The sequence below is a fragment of the Malus domestica genome, chromosome 11 (genome assembly GCF_042453785.1).
Source record: "Malus domestica chromosome 11, GDT2T_hap1".
Taxonomy (NCBI): Eukaryota; Viridiplantae; Streptophyta; class Magnoliopsida; order Rosales; family Rosaceae; genus Malus; species Malus domestica.
The window spans coordinates 36870561-36887931 of record NC_091671.1 but is presented as its reverse complement, the minus strand read 5'-3'; the positions used below and the strand labels follow the sequence as shown (position 1 = coordinate 36887931).

The 17371-nt window shown below is 37.7% G+C and overlaps 1 protein-coding gene and 1 long non-coding RNA gene across 2 annotated transcripts; both read right to left on the bottom strand.

The window, feature by feature from the left end:
* Positions 1 to 732: 732 nt before the first annotated feature.
* On the bottom strand, positions 733 to 2062 carry LOC139189668 (uncharacterized). Its single transcript, XR_011573508.1, has 2 exons — positions 1853 to 2062; positions 733 to 951 (listed from the first exon to the last, which is right to left on the bottom strand). It is a non-coding gene; the product is annotated as an uncharacterized lncRNA (long non-coding RNA).
* Positions 2063 to 10552: 8490 nt separating this feature from the next.
* LOC108173101 (zinc finger BED domain-containing protein RICESLEEPER 1-like) lies at positions 10553 to 14998 on the bottom strand. The gene is made up of 4 exons (XM_017331504.3): positions 14712 to 14998; positions 11189 to 13181; positions 11020 to 11103; positions 10553 to 10924 (listed from the first exon to the last, which is right to left on the bottom strand). Exons 2-3 carry the CDS (start codon positions 13152 to 13154, stop codon positions 11036 to 11038), a joined length of 2034 nt encoding a protein of 677 aa, XP_017186993.2. The 5' UTR covers positions 13155 to 13181; positions 14712 to 14998; the 3' UTR covers positions 10553 to 10924; positions 11020 to 11035.
* Positions 14999 to 17371: the final 2373 nt, after the last annotated feature.

Sequence of the window (17371 nt, the reverse complement as noted above, 5' to 3'; positions counted from 1 at the left end):
CGGTATCATTGCTAAATCGATCAATGCAAGAACAATTGCTTTATTTCGAAAAAGGATTTTCCAACCACCTTTCCTTTTAGATTTCAGGCCAAACGATCTTCGTAATTTTAGAAACAATTAATCTCCAGCCACCTTTCTTTTTAGATTTCCAACCAATCATCCGATTACAGGTTATTGAATCTTTATTAATTTCACTCAATTCATATACTTCTATATCTCTCAATCCAAATTATATAATTAGGTTTATTATATTTTTAAGAGTTCTTTTATTATTTCTTTTGTAAACATAATGTTTTTAATGATCCATTTTTTGAGGCATTTAGAAACAATTTTTTTTGTTCTTTAAAACTTCCTAGAATTATAAAACATTTCTTTTGCAATTTTTTATTTTTATTTTTTTGAGTTCTTTAAAAATCATTTCAAAAAATGAAAGTTTTTTTTTTTTTTTTTGGGAGAACCCAAAGGTAGTTCAACTTTCATTCTAAAAATTGTTAAAAAAAAATAATCATATTTTTGACCTTGCTTTTTCATTGGATCGTATAAGAGGATAAAAAATTTTAGGGCTCAAAAATTTGTTGCACATTTTGCACACCCCAACACTACTCGTCACTGGCTTTTTTATTATGCTTAACACACTTGCCCTTGGTTTATCCTATTTACTGTAATCCACTTCAAAAATATCATTCTACACACACTCGTATTTCATGAAAACATAAAAAAGAAATTGCACCATGAATGGTAATGCGAATATAAGATAACTTTCTTAGAGTGCTAATAACGAATCATTTTGGTTAATTAGCCAATAGTTTAGATAAGTTATATTAGACAAAGAACGAACTATAATGAGATGGAGAAATTCCTTGGAAGAAAACCCTAGACTTTGATCCACCTATCCAGCCCAAATTCATGACTGCGTTGCTGATCTCGCCTCCTACTTCAACATTATCTTATCTGCAAAATTACAATAGTTAACCTGGTATTTACCTTTTCACTAGAGTCACAATTTATAGAGATGTTAGAATAGACTTAATTAATCAGTAATCATTTCTGTAATTATTGTATATATTATTGGAATTATTTTGTAATTATAATTAGTGTAGGGTGACATAATTCTCTATTTAGTTAGGAATTCTACACTAATTACAAATTAAAAAATATATTCGTATAGTATAGTATATGTAACAATTACAGAGATGATTCTTGATTAATTGAGGATTTGTTTGGGAAGTGTATTATTTTTGTTACAAAGGGGCCCAAAGCCCAAGCAAGGACTACTAAACAAAGAAGAACATTAGCCCAAGGGGCTTACAAGAGCAACTTGAGTACTAGCAACTCCAGAAATATCTTCTAGAAGTAAACCAACAATTGAAAGAGGAGGGTTATCCAACATAATACAACCCAGATTCAAAGAAAAAATCAGCTTTACTAAACCATCAGCCACTATATTCCTTTCCCTATAATATGACCTAAATCAAATTGTTCAAATTGAAGAATCAAGTGATGATAGCCATATAACAAAGATGATAGGGGATGCAAATCATGCACAGGAAATTTGAAGATTGACACTAAAACAACAAAGTCAGATTCCACAAGTATCCTCCTAGCACCCTTATCCAAAGTTTTCAAACCTAGAAAGAGATTCCACAATTTTGCTTCAAGGACTTCTCCTACTCCTATATTAGCTAAAAAAACCTTCGATCCAAGAGCCCTGATGATCTCTAAATACTCCTCCAGAACCGATAGCATGGTTTTTCCCTTGACAAGAACCATCAATATTCAATTTCAACCATCTGTCGTTTGGAAAAACCCAAGTCAACTTTTCAATAATTCTACAGGGCTTAGAATGACTAACCTTATTAGCATTAGTCCACTCCCAAGAATACTTCAAAATAGCCTTCACAAGATCGAATGGAGGTTGATAGGAAGGATTGAATACAATACAATTTCTCCACTTCCAATTATGACAACACGCAAACTAGAAGAGATTACACCATTCTAACCCTCGGTGACTGGGAGATTGACAGTGTATGTTAGTAGCAATCCATCCCTCTAAGTCTAGATTGACAGTGTATATTACTAGGGACCTTCAATGAATTCCAAACAGCTCCAGCTTTAGAGCACTTCTTCAAATGATGAATTAAATTTTCAACAAGACCACTATATATAGGACAACTAGTATACAATGTTATATTCTTCTGATAAGCTCATATTTATATATATTTTACATCAAATTCACTTGTCTTTTCTTAGTTGGTTCCTTATATTTTTGAGCTATTTACTTTGTTTTTGTGTTTTCTAGGATTTTTCAAGCAAAGAAAAGACAAATAGCACAAGTGGGATTTTAAGTAACAAATTCATCAAGACTGCATGTGCATGTCAGCTGACTTTGGAAGCAAGTTGTGAATAGATCAAAATGAATTAGAGAATGAGCCTTATATTCTTGGAAAGCTACGGATATCTATTTTCTGGAGCATTTCGCGGATTGTTAATATCATTTTTGTAGAACAAGTTATGACCGTTATAACACTAAAAGGTTCACAAGAGATTGAGCAGTTTGTAACTGCAATGAAAGCAATAAGCCTAATAAATCTAGCAGCCAAAACTGATGCAGCCAAGAACAAGACAGCTAACACCTATTCAAATATCAGAGGAAATGGAAATAAAATGAGGATTAAGTGGGAGTAATTGACATAAAGGCTACCCAAAGAGTTACAATTGTTTTACCATTTCCTCTCACTTATTGCCATCACTAAATGGCTGTTAGTGGGTGAGTTAAGGAGAAGAAAATGGGGCAGCAAGTTAAAAAGGGGAAAGGCTGCAGGTTGGAAAAAGAAGAGAAAGGAAAAAAAAAGAAAAAAAAAAGAGGACAAGGCAGCTTTGCAGAAAGGAAGGAAAGGAAGGAGGAAATCTTGGCATTCTCGCCTCTCGGTTTTATCTTCTCAAATTCATGTCTTTCTTTTGGTTTTATTTGATAATAATGTGTAACTAAATTTTTAGTAGTTAGGGGCTGTTTTGAAGCCCCGAATATGATTACAAGTTTGTTATGACATTTTGTTTGAATTACTTTTATGAATGGATGAAAATTGGTTCACTACTTATCTTATTGATGAATTCTTTATTTGTTTTCTAAGGATACATACTTAGTAAGCGTATTTAGGATTCTAATGCTATGAATATGTGTGTGTCTGCCCTTGTCGAATGAGGACCTACATATGTTCTAGAGTAGTACTGGTTAATTACGGTTAACATGTGAACTAATTTCTAGGATAAGTAAGACAACGCTAGTACTTACGATCCTTTGTGATGACTCAAAATCTTTTCTTTCTTAATAATTTCTACTTGTTAAATCTATGAACACGTCATTCTAGATTGCATGCTAGGAACTAAGTTAAGTTGAAAATGTCATTCTCTTAACATACTACATAAGAAAGAGTAATAGATTGAGTTCTAACATTGAGCCAACTTGAGCATCTTCATCCGGAAATAAAATAAAGGAATTAGAATGAAACATAATATGTTTGCATGATTATTTGGTGGTGGATAGCAATTCCCCTAACTCGTTTTTCTTAATTTGTGAACTACTTAAAATTTGTTTCTGTCCTATTTTTGTTCGATTTAATTTAAATAGAAAATCAACTCCAAAAATCCCAAAAATTTGTGTGAGTGTAGCTCTATGTGTCTAGTGTCTGTATATAAAATTTCGTAGACTTTAGATGAGTGTAAGTTGGTCTAATAATTCTTTTTCGATGGCTGGTCAGTAGGGACAACAACCAGTTTTTTGTGACATGTTAAGTAGTTAGATAAGACAATCTTCTGCGGGAAAGACCCTTATTTTCATACGCTACAATTAACAAATCTTAGTGTTAATAAGGAAAATCAATAGGACATTTGTGTGCTACTTTGTGGTGTGCTTTTAATCCTATCATCCTCTTAAATATTTTTTTTTTGTTGGTTAGAATATTATCTTGAGTGCAACGACCGAGCAAGATCTTTATTTTGCAGGAATTGTTACTTATATTGGGCATTTTTTTATTATATATAATTAAATATGTGTCTGTAAAATAATATACCTATAAAATATAATTTTCTCGACTTAATTAAACATGTATTATTACATATATTGTACATGTTTTATTGTTATTATATTTAGGCAATAAATTTATAAACATAAATGTTTTTTTTCTTTTTGAAAATTTATTAATTCATCTTTACAAGATGCACGAAATTAATTGTGTACATCAAACATTCAAATAGAGGTATTTTAGGCATTTGAAGATTTTAAAATGTGTAAAGTCAAACATAATTAATGAATTTACTAATGTGAAATCTAGTCAATGATGAGTTTTACTCACGTAAAAAAACTAATGCAGAATTTAATTTGGAGAAAACTAAATTTGAAAAGCCACAGTCATATTTTTATTTTTATTTATTTTATTTCTGATTATTGGATTGTCAAAAATCAAACATACACGAACATAGTAAAACAAGAATGTGAGAGGAGAAAAAAAAAGTGTCTATTTATTATTTCTCATTAAATACTGTAATAAATATAGTTTTAACTTTTACTAGGACTATAGTTGAGAGAGAAATTTTTCGGTGTGCCAGGAACAAGCCCTGGTACACAATTGGTTGGAAATTTTTGTTTTCAAATGTCCAACCAATTGCATTATTACACTTATGTACTGGGTCGTGTTCCGCACACTAAAAATTTATTGGTTAATGTTTCTGTTCAAAAAAAAGGGAAAGGTTTTATTTACTTGGGTATTTTGTATTATATATGTTATTTTATTTAAGTTTTTCTTTGTTTTCAAGGAATTAATTTTGTTGACTTATTTGATTAGATTAGTATCCTAGAAGCCTTCCTGTATTGCTATATATTGTAAACCATACTATCACCCACCCATAACTCGGCCACAAAATACCCAAACCCTTTTTACGCTAGTGCTGTGCACTTGAACAACATCAGAAAAGAAAAGATGAATGATTCTACCTCTCTTCTACAAAAGCATTAATATTTCTCATTCAAATTATTTGTCTAGTTGTCTTTCTTCCAATCAGCCATTGCAGCAGACCGGCAGTCTTCTTCCCAATGGATGCCAGTCTGATCGAACAAACATGCAACCAAACACCATATCCCGATCTTTGCGTCTCTACTCTTCAATCAGACCCTCAAAGCGCCGAAGCAGATGTCAAAGGTTTAGGCATCATATGGTCGATGCACTAAAGCCTAAGGCACTCGACGTTTTGGATAAAGCCTTGGTACTTGTCGTTAAAGAACCCGGAAATCAGCCCGCAAAAGCTTGCGCAAATACCTACCAAGAAGTTCTCGTACTGATATTCCACAAGCCAATGAAGATTTCCCTAAAGGTGAGTCTAAGATAGCAGCGCTAGCCATGATCAATGTCGTCCAAAAATCAGATTCGTGTGAAAGTGGTTTTCCCGGCGGCAGTCCTTTCAAATATAAAAGCAAAGTTGTCCATGATGTTGCTTATGTGGCTTCAGCAATTGCCAAATTAATCAACTCTTAATGTATTCTTCTATTGTTATAGTAAAGTAGTGAATTTGATATAATAAAAACTCAAGAATAGGATTAGAGTTGTTTGAAAATTTCCAAATCCATTTTGTTTTTTTGTTTACAAATGATAGTGTTCGTGAGTTAAATTGTTAAATGTTAGCAGGAGGAGGATCATTTAGGGTTGAACTTGCATTGGGGTGCATAGCAATCATGTTTATGCATCTTAGTGCAAGTTCAATCTCCACGGCTATCTAAGCCACTAATGCTATCGTTGTTGTAATATCCACCCCCATTTATAAAGATATATTTGTGTAATTATCCCCTAAACAATCTGAATATAGCAATTTGGTCCTTTTTGACTACCAATCAGAATCTGAAAACATTGGATTCTTTCTTTCTCAAGCTGCCACGTGGCAGCACCCCCTTCACTCCCCTCACTTCTCTCTCTGTCCCCCCCCTCATGAACCCCTTCCTTCTTCTTCTTCTTTTCTGTCTGTCCCGTCTCTCTCCTTCTCGACTCTCTCTCATCTCTCTTCTATCCCTCTCTTCAATAAATCGCACACAATCCCACACACTGAGACGCACACATACGCGAGGAAGAATCATGTCCTCCTCTCTCCCTCTTTCTCGTGTCTGCAAACCCAGAAAACCGGAAAGGAACTCCGACGAGATTTTTATATTTTCCAGTTAGGTAAGCCTCAAATCCCTCTATTTCATCCTTGAATCTGGTGAGATTGGGTTTTAATTAGTTGTATCTCGTGTTTTTCCAAGGTTTTTGGGACGAATCGAACTCAAGTGTAGGAACACCCATTTCCGACGAACCGTGGGTGTCGAGGGACTTTCCGGCCATCTCCGGCCGTTCCACAACGACATGAAGGTATAGAAATACTCCCCTTGTCTTGCTCTTCGTTTTGGTACCTAGATCGAGGTCTAGGGTTGTTTGTGGTGATCGGCCGGAGCTGTAGAAGCTCCGATGTTCTCTGTGCACCAGGCCGTGCAGGCCGGTTCCAAGGAAAATGGGCCTTAGGCCCGTGTGGTGAGGCTAGCCCCAAAACCCTAGCCCAGTTGTTTTAATTGTTTTAGAACCTAAAGGCCTTCGGGCCATTATGTTTAGGGCCCGTAGCCACTAGTCCAACCCAAAACCTTTTTAAGGTTTTATTTAGTTTCTGTTATAGAAATAAGGCCTTGGGCCATTTTCTATTTAGGGCATTAGGCCCGTGTGTGTATAGAACCAAGCAGATTAGGCCTTGGGCCAATCTGAGTTGGGCTTTCAGCCATTTCCCAAAATCCATTAACCTTTAATTCAACCCAAAACCCTTAAAGCCCATTCGGCCCAACCCAACCCAATCCAAGCCCAGTCTGACTTTGACCTTTGACCAGTTGACTTTGATTGTTGACTCGATCAACGGTCAACGTTGACTCGGTCAATTATCAGAGTTGACTTTGACGTTGACTTTGACTTTATAGTATAGATGATGGATGACTTTATACTATGAAATTGTTTTTCAATATATATGTGTTCAATGATTTTGTACTTACCTAGTGGTCCTTTCCGTTACGGGACGTAGGGATAGATTTCGGTCCGTCCCGGGCGACGATTTGGTGTTGGCATAGGGCCTGGAGGGTGTTTCCTCTGGCATTTAAGACCAGGGACATGGAGTCGGCAAAGGGCCTGTAATGTATTTTCCTCTGACTGTCTGCTCAGAGACGGGGAGCCGCATGAGGCCTGGAGGTTATCGGACAATTCACTAGTGATTATTATATATACAAGTTATGATTTGAGATACTGCATATCATGCTAGGTTTCAGAAAACCTATGTTTTTCATTATATATGTGTTTTCATAAAACCTGGGGGTTAGTATGTTGATAAATGTTTTATTATATTTATATCAATTAGTCCACTCATGTTTGTTTTGCGCCCCCTTCAAGACCTACGAACGAGGTTTACAATTTAAACTACGAGGCTTTCCCCTACCAGTGATCCAATGTTATATTTCCTCTGCTTCGACATCTATTGTAATATAGCACATCTCTATCTTGAATTCTGTTTGTACTTTGTAATAGACGTATGCTCTTAACTGATGTTATGATCCTAATTTTATTAATTAGAAGTTGAATTTTTGTGTTGCTAGTCCCTGCTACCTGTTTTAGCTTATTTCTGAGCTTTTACATAAATTAAATGGCTTTCGTCACCCTTTGGGTGTCGGCCAGCATGTAACCATCCCGATGTCCCGAGGACATCGGGATCGGGGCGTGTCAGTACCAAGATATTGCTTCAATAAATCAATTCTCAGTACCAAGGCCGCGCATGACGACTCGATCACAGTCTGGAATACAAAAACCTAATCCTAAATATGCTATGCATGTCTCTACTGATCTTTCTTTAGTTAAACCAACCTGTTTTAGTCAGGCAATCAAGCACCACCAATGGAGGGAAGCCATGGTTCAAGAATTTAATGCACTGCAGCGATGTGGCACGTGGGAGCTTGTTCCTTATCATTCATAAATGAATGTGCTGCCAAACAAATGGGTATTTAAGATCAAAAGACGGGCGGATGGCTCTGTAGAGAGGCACAAGGCGAGGTTATTCGTAAATGGGTTTCATCAACAGCCTGGGATTGATTACACCGAGACCTTTAGTCCTATGGTCAAGCACAGCACCATACGACTTGTTCTTAGTTTGGCAATTTCAAAAAAATGGCATATGAGGCAATTAGATGTACAAAATGCTTTCTTGCATGGCTTTCTGAAGGAGGAAGTATATATGCGACAACCTGCAGGTTTCATTGATGAGCAGCATCTAAAACATGTCTGCAAATTGCAAAGGAGTATATACAAATTGAAACAAGCTCCGAGAGCTTGGTTTCAATGTTTTTCAGAGTTTTTGCTTCAATTAGGGTTTCAAGCATCCACTTGTGATTACAGTTTATTTGTTTTCAATCACTTTGGTGTCTACTTGATTTTATTGATCTATGTAGATGATATATTGTTGACAGGGAATAGTCCTCGCCACATGTCTCGCTTAATCCATAAACTGGGAACTTTGTTTTCAATGAAAGACTTGGGGCCTCTTCATTACTTTCTGGGTGTCGAAGTAACCTATTGTGGTGATCAAAAGCATTTGAATTAGGCCAAGTATGTTGTGGACTTGTTTAAGCGTACAAAGTTTTTGGATGCTAAACCAATTTCCACTCCAGTTTCTTGCGAACAGAAACTTAGTGCTTACAACGGTGAGCCACATGACGATTCTGAGATGTATCGAAGTGTTGTCGAAGCACTTTAGTATTTAACTATCACGAGACCAGACCTCTCTTATGCAGTAAACCAGGTATGTCAGTTCATGCATTCTCCAAAGAATACTCACTGGATGGCAGTCAAGCGGATCCTTCGATATGTTAAAGCCACATACAATCATGGTCTTATGTATAAACCTGGTACTGCACACCTTACAACGTATTCTGATGCTGATTACGCTGGGAATCCTGATACACGGCATTCCACAGGTGGTTTTTGCATTTACTTAGGGTCCAATCTCGTGTCTTGGAGTTATAAAAAGCAGAAAACTGTCAGTAGGTCGAGTTCAGAAGCTGAATATAGGCAGCTTGCTTATACTGCTGCAGAATTATCATGGTTCCGGTCTTTATTTCGTGACCTCCACTTGCATCTTGATCGACCAACAATCTGGTGTGACAATGTTTCCTCCATTGCCCTCGCTTCAAATCCAGTTTTTCACTCCCGTACAAAGCACTTGGAGGTGGATTATCATTATGTTTGTGAGAAAGTGGTTCGTCAAGAGTTTGTGAATTTCATATGTTCTCAAGACCAGATTGCTGATCTTTTTACAAAAGGATTGTCCTCTTCACGGTTCAAGCATCTTGTTTCCAAGCTTCCAGTTGTTTCTCCTCCTGTCAGCTTGCGGGGGCTGTTAGACCAAGTCCGAGTCTGGTGGTGGTTTCCTCAAATTCAGGAGGTTGTGATCAACCTAAACTCTTATCCAAGAAGAGTTAGATTAGTTCAAACTTCTTTTCGAATGTTAGTTGTTTTCCGTAATACGTTTTGTAGCTTCTATTGTAATTTTGAATTTGAAACGGCCTTGTAAATAGGGATTTCAATCCCTGATGTAATACGGAAAACAACTAACATTCGAAAAGAAGTTTGAACTAATCTAACCTAAACTCTTATCCACGTTCAGATTACATCAGGGATTGAAATCCCTATTTACAAGGCTGTTTCAATTCAAAATTACAACAGAAGCTACAATACGTATTACGGAAAACAACTAACATTTGAAAAGAAGTTTGAACTAATCTAACTCTTCTTGGATAAGAGTTTAGGTTGATCACAACCTCCTGAATTTGAGGAAACCACCACCAGACTCGGACTTGGTCTAAACACTGATGAGTAGCGTCCTCTTTCTCGGCCAAAGCGTTTCGTAGAAGGAGGTGATCAGTGTTGTTTTGGTTGCCGTATTGGTCCGCGCGGCGGAGAGGGGCGTGAATGAAGGCGGATGTTTGGATTAGAGACCTCCATGACTGGCACACTGCACTGCATTTGCCTAAAGATTTGATGGGCAACCTCAGAAGAATTTCCCCTAGCTGGCTTCAGGGAAGTAATAGTTTGACATAGCTTGCCTTGTCTGATAATTTTGCTCTCCAGTTCTCAGATTTCAATGGAGAATTTGGGGATTGCTTGTCTGCTAGTTTTATTCTGATCTATTATCTTTTTGGTCAAGAAAACCAAGTCAATCTTTAGACAAAGTCTCTCGTTGACTTTCTAGAAGTGCAATGCTACCTGTCTAGATGCCCCCAAAAGTGTCCCACCACAAATTTTTAGACGGAAGTTAGGCTAGTTGGCTAGAGAGTGTACACGGTCCTTTGCACCCTTTCAATCCCTCTCCCGTAAGTTATAACTTAGAATATCACTTTGTCAAAAATTATGCTATGTTCAGCATACATGGTTTATAACAGCAAGACTTGGAGGTATTAGCCATCGATAGATAAGCAGATTGAATCTTGTAAAACGAAGAAAGATAGCAATTAGATAAATGAGTAACAATATATTGATTGTGAGCTTGGGATGAAGGTATTGTGCATGGATATATAGATTATTGATTGAACATCCCCCCATTTTGTGAAAACATGAAGAACCACATCTTACAAAGAAAGAGTCGCATGCTCGAAAATCAAGGATACACGCGAAAGAGGTCGCTCTTGCTTACGTACAGATCTGGAAATCTAGTAGATGTCCTAAAATTTACATTTAAGCTTGACAAAGAACTACAAGCGATTAACAAGTCTCACGTGATGTATTGGCATGGAGACAGAGATGAGGTTCACTGCCCAGACCACCTTTAACTGCGTCGACATCATTTAGACAGCACTGGATAGGCCAATAGCTGATCCATCAACCTTGCATCATAAGATTACACCGTAAGTCGGTACTTCGACACATACGGTTAGCGAAATAGATATGGAGAAATGCAGGAAGTGTAGCAGAAACATACCATTGGAAAATGAACTCTATTCAACAAGAATTGGCCTGGCAGAAGGGATTGGTCTAGCAGAATGGCTTGACAATGTATTAGCATCTGATAGAAAAGAGAAATCAGTACTTATTGCAATAAGATCACTGCTACGGAAGAGAAACGCAAAACTCAAAGTGTAATTACATGCCTTTTAATTCCACCCGCAACCAATCTTGTGTGCATACCAAAGCCTCTCGAATGTCAGGATTCAGTGAGCTTCGACATTCATCAAGCACTCTACCACCAATGTTGAATGCTGATTCTGGTGCAACAGTTGACATAGGAGTCCCCAGAACGTCACGTGCCATCATGGACAAAATAGGGTACCTAGGCGTGTGCACCTTCCACCAATTTAATATGTTAAAATCACAATTGCGCGGAAAGACTGGTTCCTCTAGATACTTGTCCAAGTCTGATATCATGTTTTGGCTCTGAGAGGTCTCGTAGAGAAATTTGTCAAATCCCTTCAATCGATCCCTACTATCAGTGCTGGTACTCGGTAAGCTGCTGCCAGGCAAAGCTGAACCTTGATCAACCATTGTTGAGCAGATTGAATATGCATCAAAAAGTTCCTTGAGGCCATCGGAAACTTCCTTAATCCTATCCAGAGCTGTACTACCGTATATTTGAGAGTAGTAATACTCCACCAACTTCATTTTGAATCGGGGATCCAAGATTGCTGCTACTGCCAAAGCCAAACTGCACTTGCTCCAGTACTTATCAAACTTAGCTTTCATCTTTAGTGCCATAGAACTAAGAAATTCGTCTGGGCTCTTGCACCATTCAATTAATTGGATGTGAACATCACAAATCTCAGGAAAATATATACTTGCAGTTGGACATTTGTTGCTGGAAAAGACATTAACGATTTCAACAAGAAGTTTCAAATAAACTGTAACAGACCTCATCCGTTCCCATTCTGTATCAGTTAAAGCTGATGTATACGAAGGGTCATGCTCTTGCAGGAGAGAAAATGCACCCCTGTATTCTAAGGCTGTTTCAAGCATATGATACATTGAGTTCCATCGAGCTGGGAAATCAAGAATTAATCTCCTCTGACTATTAATTCCTACTTGCTGAACAATTTCATTGAACTTCCCTTGTGTCAATTGTGAACTTCTTACGTGCTTGAAACTTCCTCGAATATTTCTTATCACCTCTCTCATTGCTTCCAAAACATCCTGCACAATTGAATTTAGAAGATGTGCTGCTGAGCGAATATCAAATAACTGACCATGGACCAAGAGAGGCCTGTTTTGGGAGATCCGGTCTTTGATTCTTACAACAATGTCATCATCGACGGAACAATCATCAAATGTCAAGGCAAATAACTTACTGTCAATGTCCCAGTCCATCAGGCACTTGATAACTACTTCTGAAAGCAAGTCCTCCGTATGAGTAGAATCAAGTGTGACAAAATTCAGAATTTTCTTTTGTAATTTCCAGTCCTCGTCAATATAGTGTGCCGTCAAACACAGGTACTCAACGTTTTCTGGAGAAGACCACATTTCAACAGAAAGGTTAATTCTGCCGTGCAAACTATTAATCATCTCATACACTTGACGTTTTTCCTTCCTATAAATTTCCATGCAGAACTGTTCAACATCATTATTTGGCACAACCTCAAATGATGGTTGAAGGTTCTTCACAAAAACTTTGAATCCAACATCATCAACCATGGTGAACGGGTAACCATGCAATATAATCATACGAGCAAGATCATAACGACTACGGTCATGATCAAACTTTCCGCTTGCAATGGTAACTAGTTCATCCTTTTTCGGATCCTGATCAAACTTTATAAGTGCTGGCTGAATATAATCATCTTTTCTCTGTGCTTCATCACCATTAATACTTGCTATGGCAAGGATATTATCTTTTTTCCTTCTCTTCGCTGAAAGTAGTTGTGATACATCAAAGTTCGATCGTTTCAGACATCGCATTAAATGGTTTCTCAGATGGGTGGTCCCACTATTACTTGATCCACTGAGCTTCTTGTTACAATGTACACAAACAGCATAACATATTTCAGCCTTTCTAACCCTTTCAAAATGATTCCAGACAATAGATGTCAACCTCTTTGGTTTCTTAGCAGACTCGACTTGTATTTCCATCACATAGGCATGAAATTCGATCAAACGCTGCACAACATATGAGATAAAACGACTAAATCAGATAGAACTACAAGATGAATTTGCGGAACCTCAAACATCAATAAAAAAAAAGTTGACAGTCACAAAAGAATTAAAATTACTCCAAACACTAGCAATAAATAAGTCCTATAATTTACGGTGCACAACACCAATAAAAGGTGAATGCAAATACGTGTGTGTGCATGTACATGCATAATTACAGACATAAATGAAAGATCTCATAATAATTGATACTTTACAACACAACTGAATTGAGAAACACACAGAATAACAACCACACTGATAAAATGTTTGGTGCAAGTAAATTCCTTGGGACACATCCTTTATAAGAATTCAAATACTCTCAGATCAAAACCTTGCAATACTTAAATCATACAGCGAACACTGAATTATAAACAAACTATAATGCACAGACAAACCAGCATAAATGCACGGAATCAATACAAGAAGAAATCACCATGTTATCACTAAGTATAGTCACAGAGAAATTTATCAGTCACAAGATACACATAACAAGATTCAAGAGGTATGTGAACATTCATTTCACTAACTGGATACTGAAACACGAACAAATTTTTTTCTTCTTCAGTGCACAAGACAAACTGAATCGATTTTGGCCCATAGAGATTTCCCAAGGCAAACCTGAAAGCAAATCTAGAACACAACCCACAAAATGACCAAAAATACAACCTTGAAACCAGCGAATAATGCAGCTAAAGTATGTTATGTCAACCAAACCCATGAAACCTCGCAACTTGAAGATCAATTCCAATATAAAACACGACTCAAAATGAATTTAGCGAGTCTACGATTATAAGTTAATAGCTGGAAGATTCAATGTTCAAGCTCTCACTAAACCCGTTACACATATCAAGAGGGCTACAGGTCACTAAGTCTTATCGCATACAGAGAAAACAGCAAACTATAGAACTTGTGACATCATACCAGATCAACACAAAACTGTCCAAATGCAAATATGAATCTCGAACTCAAGAAAAATGTGCACGAAGCCACAGAGACAACCCGAAAAAAAAACGAAGAACATGTCATGACAAGTCACCAGGGGAACTTCAAAGGTGAAATTTTTCAACCCAATAAAAATATATCAATTAGGACTAGAAGTCAACATTTGGAGTCATTTGTTAAGGTACCATTGCATTGACTTATATCACAATTTAAAGTGATAAATTCAGAGTGCTCCTCTTGATCATACAAAAGCATGAGATTATCTACAACCACATAACTTGAATTTCAACACCAGCTAAAAACTAACTAATTCAAAAATCAAAACTTTCAAATAAATAACAACAAAAATACAAAATTCAATTTATAAAGATTCAACCTTTCATCTTCAAATCCCTAAACAACAGAACAATCATATGCATTTAAGATCTGGGTCAGACCAAAATCCACCAAATAAACTCCAATAAACATTACAAAATTCCAATTAAAATCTGAGCCTAACAGAGTGAGAGGAAAGAAGAACAAAATTACACAAAAATTCGAAATGGATCTTACCGCAATTGTTGAAATGACCTTATATCGTAAAAAATCTCAGGGAATCCGATCGGTGGTCCGGCGAGTCGGGGTTGGATCGTGGGTGACCCTGAAGAGAGAGAGGGAGCGAGTCTGAACCCGATGTGGGTGTGAGAGAAAATGGTTTGGATCCGATAAGTATACCCACTCACTTTACCCGTATTGGGTTGTGGGTCAACGGATTAGATATTAATTTGGCGATCCGATAGAAATTGAAGCAAAGCTACGGATCCTAGTGATTTGACATGACCCAAATTTTGGTCCGTTTTGTTTTAGGTTTAGGCAGGGTTAGGTATTAAGCCATCTCCAAGGGAGGGCTGGTCAGAGAACTCGTTTTAACTCTCTGGTCTTTTGACACGTCCCGACCCCGATATTTCCTGAATACCCGGATAGGCACGTACTAGCCAACACTCGAGGATGACGAAAGTCATTATTGACTACAAGAGTAATAATTAGGAGGAAATATTCATGAATAATCATTAGAATCTAAAGGTAATAAACAAAGTTTAAATAAATGTCTAGAATGCACAGAATACGTTCAAATTTAAGATCACAAAGGGAAAGATCATTACAAGATATCACACAAATGAGTGATAGACGATTACTGGTAGGGGAATGTCTCGTACGTCGTGTCGTAGTCCTCGTTTCTAAGACCTGAATGGGGGCGCAAAATAAAGGTGAGTGGACCAAGTTCATATATACAATAATAATAAAACAGTTATCAAGATACTAACCCCCATAGTTTATATAAAGAAAACTACTAGCATAATAAGTGATAGGTTTATTGAAATCCTAGCATGCCAAAAACATCTCAAAAGACATATCGCGGAAACCAAAACATCAATCATCTCACAGATCATCTCGTAATTGCGATGTGCTGCCAGTAAGATCACTAAATAAATATAACTCCCGGCCCTATGCCAACACCGTGGTTTCTGCGCCCGTAGCCAGAGATTACCAACTCTCGGCCCAATGCCTACTCCGTGTCCCTCAGTCCGTAGCTAGGGATTATTTCTCCCGGCCTATCTGCCAACACCAGATCCTCGCCCCAGGCGGCATAGTGTCCATTAGGTACGCACAAATAGTTACGTCTCTCATAAATAATCATTTCATAGTATAAAATCATTCATCGTCTATACTATAAATAGGGATTTCTAAAACATGTTCTAGCATCCTATAGTCATCTATCAGATAGTCTACCAGTTCATAGTTTTTATATAAAATACGATATATTAAAATATATCTCAATATAGGCCAACAATTAATTCCTCACAAAAAACGAGACGATAAACAACATATTTCATAAACATGTGTAGACATCGAAATTTCGGTAAATAAATGTTGACCAATAAATCAAAGTGTCAACGCTCATGTATTACATAAATTTTACACGTAGCGTGTGACTCAACGAAAATTGAAATGAGTTGGAAAAGTCATCAAATAGGACACGTGTCAACACCTGGCAGAAACGACTTATTTTATCTGGAATATTATATTCGAAATTAGACCTTGGAAAATTCTATAAATACAAGCCTATTTCATTCATTGAAGGGGACCAATTCATATGACACCTTGAAGCTCTGAAGCTCTGAAACTCCGAAGCTCTCAAGCATCCAGGTTCCCGAAGAATCAAGAAAGCCTTCTTCGTTCTTCGTTCATCGTTCTTCCAAGATCAAGCCCCGACGGCCCTTGGATCAACCATCCACCAATTCAAGATCAAGCCCCGACGGCCCTTGAAGAAAGCACCATCGTTCTTCATCCGTTCATCCAAGATCAAGCCCCAACGGCCCTTTGGATCAACAACGTCGACAAATCCACACATCCAACCGTTCTTCAAGATCAAGCCCCAACGGCCCTTTGGATCAACAACGTCGACAAATCCACACATCCAACCGTTCTTCAAGATCAAGCCCAAAAACCTTTGAAGATCCGTTCATCACTGTTCTTCAAGATCAAGCCCAAAAGCCCTTGGAGATCCGTTCGTCACTGTTCTTTAAAGATCAAGCCCAAAAGCCCCTTTGAAGATCCGCTCAAATCCACCTTCAAGATCAAGTCCACGGCCCTTGAAGAACGTTCATCCTTAGATCAAGCCCAACGGCCCTTTGGATCAATCACACATCCACAAATACACACCTTACGGAGATCGAATCAGAGGATCAAAATAGAGAGAGATTGTAACCCAAAATCATCAAATACTTAATATTTGTTTGTGCGCGTTGTTCTTGTCTCTTTCGTTTCAGGAATTTTTCGTGTTTACAAATTGGCACGCCCAGTGGGACATCTCTACCTCTCATCTCTTCCTCCGTTCAAGGAATATAAGCACACTTCCAAAATCAATGACGTCAAGGAAGGCTCAAGCTGTTCCCATAACCGGCGCAAAGAACAAAGGCGCCCTCGTCGCAAGTGGTGTCACGTTGGGTGTCACAACTCGAAGCAAAGCAAAAGCTACTTCTGCCACCTCTTTCACCTCTGCATCAACTCTGCCAGGGGAACGAGAGTACCCTAGGCATGAGCGTGTGATCACTTTAGCCTCACTAAGGGCACCAAGGGGGGAAAGACCGAGGGAATACTCCGAATCCATGCTCTCCGATGACGATTCAAGCGGCAGTTCAGCCATGCAAGTCATGACCGCTGGAGCAACT

Coding starts and splice junctions, on each gene's coding strand:
- LOC108173101 (XM_017331504.3), bottom strand. CDS start 13,154: ATGGAAATACAAGTCGAGTCTGCTAAGAAACCAAAGAGGTTGACATCT. Junction 11,104..11,188: donor GTTGCGGGTGGAATTAAAAG/GCATGTAATTAC, acceptor CTTTTCTATCAG/ATGCTAATACATTGTCAAGC.